The sequence below is a fragment of the Crotalus tigris genome, unplaced genomic scaffold (assembly GCF_016545835.1).
Source record: "Crotalus tigris isolate CLP2741 ecotype Arizona unplaced genomic scaffold, ASM1654583v1 scf7180000019553.37968852642:3898890, whole genome shotgun sequence".
NCBI classification, from domain to species: domain Eukaryota; kingdom Metazoa; phylum Chordata; class Lepidosauria; order Squamata; family Viperidae; genus Crotalus; species Crotalus tigris.
The window spans coordinates 3,293,020-3,301,287 of NW_024097591.1; the positions used below are offsets into that span (position 1 = coordinate 3,293,020).

At 48.4% G+C, this 8,268-nt stretch overlaps 1 protein-coding gene across 3 annotated transcripts; it reads right to left on the reverse strand.

Moving 5' to 3' along the window:
- Positions 1–638: 638 nt before the first annotated feature.
- Positions 639–4,722, reverse strand: RIIAD1 (regulatory subunit of type II PKA R-subunit domain containing 1). Of its 3 annotated transcripts, none has more exons than XM_039363598.1 (5): positions 4,580–4,722; positions 3,255–3,331; positions 2,178–2,224; positions 1,785–1,924; positions 639–857 (listed from the first exon to the last, which is right to left on the reverse strand). In XM_039363598.1, exons 1-4 carry the CDS (start codon positions 4,661–4,663, stop codon positions 1,830–1,832), a joined length of 303 nt encoding a protein of 100 aa, XP_039219532.1. In that variant the 5' UTR covers positions 4,664–4,722; the 3' UTR covers positions 639–857; positions 1,785–1,829. The 3 variants fall into 3 exon arrangements, with proteins under 3 accessions (XP_039219532.1, XP_039219530.1, XP_039219533.1); XM_039363596.1 differs by having other exon boundaries at positions 1,785–1,975; XM_039363599.1 differs by lacking the exon at positions 1,785–1,924.
- Positions 4,723–8,268: the final 3,546 nt, after the last annotated feature.

Genomic DNA, 8,268 nt, shown 5'->3' on the forward strand with positions numbered 1-8,268 from the left:
TCTTCTGAAGCCCGACACACTTTCCTTTCGCTCTTGAGTTGGGTGTAGCTTGCAAAAGTTGCTAAAATTCGTCTCTTGCTTGTCTTGGCTGCCTCAACGGATGGGCCAGGGGGCAGCCCAGGATGCCACCTTTGCGTGTGACATGGGGGCAAAGGGGCCATGGGTGGTCCCTGGCATGGGACCGGGGGTGGGAGGGTATTCCCATCCCTGTGGGCTTTTGGCTTGCAACTTAGCCGCACGGCAAGCTGCCTGCAGTCCTCAGCTTACGACCGCAACGGAGGCGTTTGTTAAGGGAGTTTTGCCCCGTTTTTCACACGGTTGGTAATTGAATCCGGCCTCTCCCCCCACCCCGACTTTGCTTGTCAGAAGGTCACAAAAGGGGATGGTGTGACACACACACACACACACACACGGGATGCTACAGCCGTCATAAGTGCATGTCACTTGCTGAGCCTCTGAGGTTTGATCACGTGATCACAGAGAGGACGCAGCGGTCGTAAGGGTGAAAAACGGTCCTAAGTCACTGCCGTTGTGACTTTCAAACAGTCACTAAATGAACTTGTTAAGTCGAGGACTATCTGTAAGGATGCAGCCCGACGTTTCATTCCCCCCCCACCGGGTGCAAAAAAACCAAGCAATTTTCATGCATTTTGTGGGTTTATTGACAAGTGAGGGAAGGAAAGCGATTCCAAGAAATACAATAATTTGGGGGTGGGGTGAGAAGAGGGGGCCGTTTAAATTTTCAGGCAGCCCCCAAAGCAGGAACTCGGTCCGAGGGGAGCCCTAAGTAGCCTGGTTTAGCTTCTCCATCATCTGTTGCTGGATTTTCTTCGGCAGCTCCGGGTTGGTGAAATAGTCTGGAAGGTGAAATGGGGAGGGAAAGAAACTTCAGACCAGCCCTGGTGTGTAGGCAGCCGCAGGCATCGGCGATCCCAGAGGAGCAAGGGAAGGGAAGGCCTCTGGCAACGCAACTCGAACTCGGCCCCTGTTGATGCGATGGTGTCATCACTGGATGAGCTTCCAATGTGTCTTCTCCTCGCTGGAGGTTTTCCAGAAAGGATTGGACACCCCCTTGTCCAGCTTGGAACAAGCTCTCCTGCTTTGGGCCCGGGGGGGGGGTTGGACTGGATGACCTCCAAAGTCCCTTCCATCCCTAAGATTCTATGAGGCCATGTGTCTCCTTGAAGACAAAGCTGGGATTTATTTAGCCCGTTTAGTTCCTCTGCCTTGCTCCTTTGCTTTGTCTCTGTGTGCCAGATCCCAGGTGTGCAAATCTCAGAGGGAAGCACTTTGTACATGGTCAGGGGACAGTGTCGCACATCTCTGGGGCTCTCTTTGCCTGCCCTAAGGACAGACACTATTCCCTTGCAGGGCTCTGTTCGTCCTTCTCAGAAGCTAAATTTCTCCTGCAAGGCCGTGCTGATTTAGATACACCCTTGCAAGGAACAATATTATTTATTGCTCCAGTTGGGGACGAAAGGAAGAAAGAAAGAGAGAGAAAAGGAAGGAAGGAAGGAAGGAATAGATGGGAAGAAACAGAAGAAAGGAAGGTTCAGTTTTAATTACATTGAAAATTTGAAGAAGGAAGGAAGGAAGGAGAAAGAAAGGAAAAGAAAAAAGAGAAGGAAGTTTGAAGTTTAAAAGAGCCATATCGCCATTCAAGATCCCGTTTCATGAAAAATCTTCAGAAGTTGAATTTAAGCAGCCATTGATTTTAGCCTGAACAATCAGCTAGTTATTATTCATTATTTGAAGCAGACTTGTGCCTCTTTTTGAAACCTTACTTAGTTTGGGAGCGGATTCTGTTTTTTCTCTCTCTCTCTTTTTTTTTAAGTCACGCTTGCTTGGCACGCTCTCCGGGGATCTTTCCCGATGGAAGCGTTAATCAGGGAGGGTCCAAAATAATCCACTTTACAGCAGCATCCTTGAAACACAAGAACCAGGGTGGGCATTTGATCCCAGCAGAAGAGACGTCCTTGGGGCAAAGAGGGGAACATTGGAGGGGGGGGCAACCAAAGCCGTCTAGCCCCTCCCAAAAAAATTGGAATTTTCCACAGTGCCAGTTCGAGCCCAGCCAATCGGCAGCCCAGCTAGTGTGTTTTGCACACGCGTTGATTGGACACCAACACTTTCAGATCTTCCAATGGGTGTTGTTCAAATAAATTTTAATTCTTTACCTGCCGCAAATTCTTGTATATTCTCCGGCCTTTTCATCAAGACGTCTCTGGAAATCACAAAAGGGTGATGAAGGGGCGGGGTGAGGGGCAGAAAATAGATTTTCAAAGATATTTTTTTTACCCCCTCTGAAGTTCCCGCCTGCCGATCCGGACTCGGCCCTTGTCAAATTGGTAAATGACCCCCTTCCCTTATGGAGAATCAATAAGGCAATTAGCAACCCAGGAGAAACGCTTAATTTATATCTGCCCTTGTTCTGCCTGGGCAGAATAAGGGGGGTGGGGCCCCCGAACCTTTCAATGATTAAAAATAAAAAATAAAAAAAAACTCGACAAAAGCCTGCGAGAGTTAGCCGGCCGAGGAAATATTTATAACAATTAAAAATACCTTTTTCGGAACGCTGCAGCTCCGCCATCGGGAATCGATAAAGCAATTAGCCGGGCGTTCCCGAAACCGAGGTTTAAAAGACGTTGGTTCAAAGAAATTGAACCGAGCAAAAAGAGGAGAAAAATCACAAGGGGGGGAAACCCAGAAAACACCCCCACCTCCCCAGGATTGATTTTGGAGTCCAAGGGGTTGGCAACTGGCAGCCAAAGGTTCCAGCCTGGCCTGCAATTTGGCCCGTTCACCGGTGGCTTTTTTTCCTGCAAAGCTGAAAGTCAGTTCGAATCTACAATTCCTGCCTAGTGAGTTGGCCGCTAAGAGGGAGAAGCTGCATGCCTATTTACACAGGTCCTCTAGTTACAACCACAACGGCCCAAAATTTCTGTTGCTAAATGAGACCGCTCTTAAGTGAATTTCGCCCCATTTAATGTCCTCCAGAACACTGTGACTGTCATAAATATGGGTCAATCGCTGATTTTGGACATGTGACCAGGGAAATGCGGTCCTCAGTCCCTTTTTTTTTTTCAGGGCCGTTGAGTAGGGGTTGGACAAGAAAACCTCCAAGGGTGCTTGAGACTCTCTTATTGTGTTGACTTCAAACGGTCACTAAACAGTTGTAAGTCAGGGACGGCCTGAATGAGCAACAACAAAGTGAGTTGCCTTGTCTTGAGAAAAACAAAAATTGGGAAACTGACCTGAGAAATCCCGACAGCAGCACCTCAATTTCGGTGTGAGTTCGGAGATATTTTTCATTGTTAATTTTGCTGTTGATCTACAGAAAAATTAAAAAAAAACAGAGATACGAAAAGAAGGCAGAAAAAAATATCCGTGTTTCGAAGTGCCCCCCACGTCCAGTAGCTGGCTTCGTTTCAGCTGTTCTCTTCCTAAAATTGCACGTTCGGCGGTCCCCCTCCTTATAAAAAGACAGCCTACCCTGCAGGGTTGCATGGAAGATGTAAAGGGCTAAGGCTGAATCAGTTGCTGCAAATCTCCGAATGGAATAATAGTCTGCAGCCTTAACGTCATTTTCCTAGGGGTTTTTTTTTGCCTGTTGTTTTGTGTGTCTGAGAGTGTGTGTGTCTGTGTGTGTGTGTAAAAAACACACCTCTTGGTAATTGTGCCCCGGTTGTATATCTAGTGTCAGAATAGTCTTTCTCCAAAGCTCTGGAGCCTTTCCCAAAAATGCTAAAATCCCTTAAGCTTTATGCAGCTAATAATAAAATAATAATAATAAAATGATAGTAATAAAATAATATTTAATAATAATAGTCCCAGGTCCTTGGTAAGGACTTGATAGGTAGACAAAATGTCAAACCCAGTCTGAACATGTGGCTGACTGTGTGATGAATAATAATAATAATAATGAATAATCTGAACCCCACAGATGTAAGAGAAAAAAGGGAGCCCATTCATGAAGGAATAGAAAAGGGGGGGGGGAGGCTTAAAATCCACACACACATAAGAGAGGCAGAAGTTCTTCTCCCAAATCTGGAAAACGAGTCCTAAATTGCAAAAACCTTTGTGGCTACATTCTGCGTGCTTGTTCAAAATAATCTTTCCAAGGGGGCCTGTCCACATTCCCATGTTTTTTTATCGAGTGGAAACAAAAAAAAAAAAAAATCAAATCAAGCCAAGGACTTCCTCCTCCTGTCTCCGTAAACATTTCAGAACAATTCAAAGTTGTCTTTCCAAGCTGACCCACATTCACACCTGAAACTCAGTCTGGATCCATCTCGGTTTGCAAACCTGGGTCTCTGTGATCTCATCTAACGCCAAGCTGGCTAGTTTTGGGGAAAGTCCCCATCAAGGAAGCCCACCGACCAGCTTCTTTTCGGGGGGGGGGGTTGTTTATGGTGGAGAGGGGGGTTGTATTAGAATTAAAGTTTTTTGGGGGGGGGCTGGAATTTCCCTGCAGAGGGAAAAGCATCTGGGCTCCTCTGGGTTGGCAGCTTGGTCCAGCTTTGGAAAGCAAGGGGGGGCTTTAAAAATTAAAGGGGGGTCCCTTGCCCCCTTATCCTACCTTGTAGGCCACGAGCTGACTCAGCTGGGTGGGGTGGAGGGCCCCCACATCCAGGTTTTCCAGACCTGACGTGACGTCAACCATCTTGCCCGGTGGCAGCTTCCGTCCCTGGCAGAAACTGTTGGTGCTGTTGCCATGGGGACAGTTGCTAGGGGTTGCAAGGCCTTGCCCGCAGAACCAGGCCTGTTACACACACACACACCCCTTCTGTTTTCCTTTATTATTATTATTTTTTCTCCTCTTCTCCCCCCCCCCTTCCTACCTCCACCCTTCCTGCTTTCACACCTGGCTTTACAAGGAAAGCAAATTCCAAATGCAACCTCTGGGTTTGAAGAGACTGGGGCTGGGGTGGGGGGAGGGGTTGCATTAATTTTGCAGCCCCCCCCCCTTATCCCAATGCTGCAACTGGTCCTGAGCTCCTAATTCGGTTGCATCTGGCATGCTGAAAAAAAATGGCATTTATTTTGTTTTAACCTCTCCCCCATCTGAAAAAAAAGCCACTCAGTTGGATTCTTTTTCACAGTCCTCTCTCTCTCGCTCTCTCTCTCTCTCTCTCTCACACACACACACACACACACACACACACACACACACACACCGTGGTTGTGACTTGCAAAAAGAGGCCCCAATTGATGCTTTGGAGGCTGGTGTCATGCAGCCCCCCCCCCCCCCGCAGCAAGGAGGCCTTCTCTGTCTTATCTTGTGCCACAAGCCAGGGTTAAAGTAAAACGAGGATGCACAAAGCAGATTCACTGGGGTACTTTTGTTCTTCTGAGTTTTCCAATCATGGATTGAAGGGGGGGTTGTTGTTGTTGTTGCAAACACAGTTGTCGATGGGCAGAGCATTTTGTGAGAATTCAGGCTTTCTCGATCCCAAAATAAATTCGGGAGAAATAGCCTGGGGGGGAGGGGAGGCTCCAAGTTGAGTGTCAATAAAGAGGCAGAAGACAAGGTTCCCAGACTCTGGCATGTTTCTGGCACCGGGATGGCGGAAGGGAACACCCTTCCTTCCTTCTTTCCTTCCTTTTTTCCTTCCTTCCTTCCTTCCTCCCTCCCTCCCTCCCTCCCTCCTCCCTTCCCCTATTTTACAATAACCCAATTCCCTCAACTCCTGGATGTCCAGGCAGGGCTGTTCATTAAAAAAAAAAAACCTGACTTGCATAAAACAAAGGGAAAGTGCAAAACCAGGAGCCCAATCTGCCATGGGTGTGCCTGCTGTCTCCATGTGCACATTTTCACCACGGGTATGTGTGTGTGTGTGTGTGTTTGTGTGTGCTGGTGTGATTGCACAAAGGCAGGAAGGAGACTGTGTCCCCCTTCCCATCTCCTCTAGGGATGAGATCATTGTGGGAAGGGAGCAAATTCTTAAATCATCCTGCCATTTCTGATATCCACAAGCAGGGCACGCTTCTCGACAGATGTCAATATATATTACCTCGGCCAGCCTCTCGGTCTTCCAGGGAAGAGGCACTGAGGGCCGCCAGCTGGTTGGAGCCAAAATTTGAGGGAGGCCAACTTCCCTCCACCGGAGCTCAGCTCAAGACTTCGCCAGGCCTTGCAATCTCCCGTTCAGCTCTGCTCAGTGGCCAGTGAGAGCGACACGACTACAGCGCCCAGCATCCTTTGCCACGGGCCCTGCTGACCAGGCATCGTGGGAGCCAGAGTTCAGTGGCTCCAGGAGGAAGATCCTCAATTTCTCAGCTCTGATTGAGATGAGATTGGGACCGAGCGTGTGCCTTGGGAAGGGGGCCAGTGTCCTTCAGCTGGAGTTCCTGGAAGATATTCTGGTGCTGGCCCCCTATGTCCATTTAGATGGTAGATAGATGATAGATAGATAGATAGATAGATAGATAGATAGATAGATAGATAGATAGATAGATAGATAGATAGATATAGATGAGAGCAATGGATAGAAAAAGATGGATATGTTAGATAAGTAGATGGAAGAAAGAAAGAAAGAAAGAAAGAAAGAAAGAAAGAAAGAAAGAAAGAAAGAAAGAAAGAAAGAAAGAAAGAAAGAAAGAAAGATGAGAGAGAGATAGCTCAAATAGAGAGAAAGAGAAGGATAGGAGGGAGAGACAGACAGGTACGGTTGAGATGCCCTTGTTTGCAAAGTTGGGGGGAGCAGAAGAAAGAGGCCGGGTTTGTGGACTGCCTTTTTTTCCCCCCCAGCTGGGGAGAGACCTCTGTGCATGCTCAGAGGCAACCCCACTCTGGCTGCAGGCGCTCCAGCACCACAGGAAGGCCTGGAGGAGGACCTGGACTCTGGTCGCCGCCCTCTCTCAGCCTCCTTTAGGGCCAGAGCTGGCAAGGGGGGGGGGAGGCGAGGGCAGGCCGCTGTTCCCCCCCTTCCCTCCCCTTCCCTGCCCTCCCTTCCTCCCCCTCCCTCCGCCCGGCTTTCTTCTAATTGTGATCTGGCCAGCTGTGTTTCAGCACCGCGGACAGCTCCTGAACAATGGGACTGCGCTGCCACTTAGGGACGCTCTGCAAATTCTGAACCAGGAGGAGGGAGGGAGGGAGGGGAGGAGGAGGAAAGAAGGGGTGAGGGCAGGGCAACTCCCGCCCTCCAGCTCCAGCTCCCCCCTCCCTCCCCTCCCTGCCCTTGTCTCCCTTAGGGGAGGTTTTTAAATCCACCTCTCTCCAGGTTCCTGGTTGCTTCTCCACTTAAAATAAATTGTGGGTCAGGATGTCTCAGGCCAAAATTTACATTTTGACCCCTTTCCGATTCCCACAGACCACCGGCCACCGCTGATGGGCTTACAGGTCGGGCTCTGGGCTCAGGACATGGGGGTTAAAAATGGGGAAGCTACGGTCCTGTGTCTCTCGCCAAAAGGCGGAGAGGGTGGTATCTATGCATTTTGTGGCAATGCAGTCTGTGGATGTTGTTGTTGTTGTCGGGTTTTCACCATCCCGGAGGGAGCCAGGAAAAAAAATGCAACTTAGAACAGGCTGAGGAAGAAAGGCAGAAATAGGGACTGATGGTTTTCGGGGGGGTTTCTTGGTATTCCCACCCCAAAACTGGACACCCCCCCCCAAATTTTCCATCTGAAATGGTAGCTGAAGAGCCCGGAAAAATAAATCTGTTCAGCGAAAGAAAAAGATTTAGAAAAAGATGTTTATTTGGGTTGCCTTCCGGGAACGGAGGGAGGGAATCAGCAGCTTGGAAATCTGTTAGAATTTAGGGGTTTATCACCCCACAAGCAAATTTTTGGGCTGTATATTCTGGGGAAGAAGAATAGTGACATTTCTCTGCCATTTGAGTGCTTAATGGAGAAATGGAGAATAGTCTTGGCTGTTTAGAAGTGCGACTGTTTTTTCTTCTTTTGTTTCGTTTTTTTAAAATTGATATATCCAGGGAGGCTTGTTGATAGCCCCTGGGCCTTCCAGAATGGTGCAATGGAGCTTCTCTACTCAGAGATAGTCTACCTTGAATCAATAGAAAAGGAGCTGTTTCTCCAAAGCATTTTCGTGGGCCCTGGATGAGTGAAACAAACTAGAATTTATTTATTTTTTTGTCTCTGCGGCCACAGACTTTTCTAAGGCCTCTTTCAACCGTTTGAGATGGTCTGGTGGTGGTGTTGATTTTATTAATTCCCTCAAATCTTGGCTGAAAGTAAACCCCCCTTTCAGTTCAGATTCCGGGCTGTGTGAATCCACGGCCCACGTTTAACTCTGGCTAGTTGCACGCA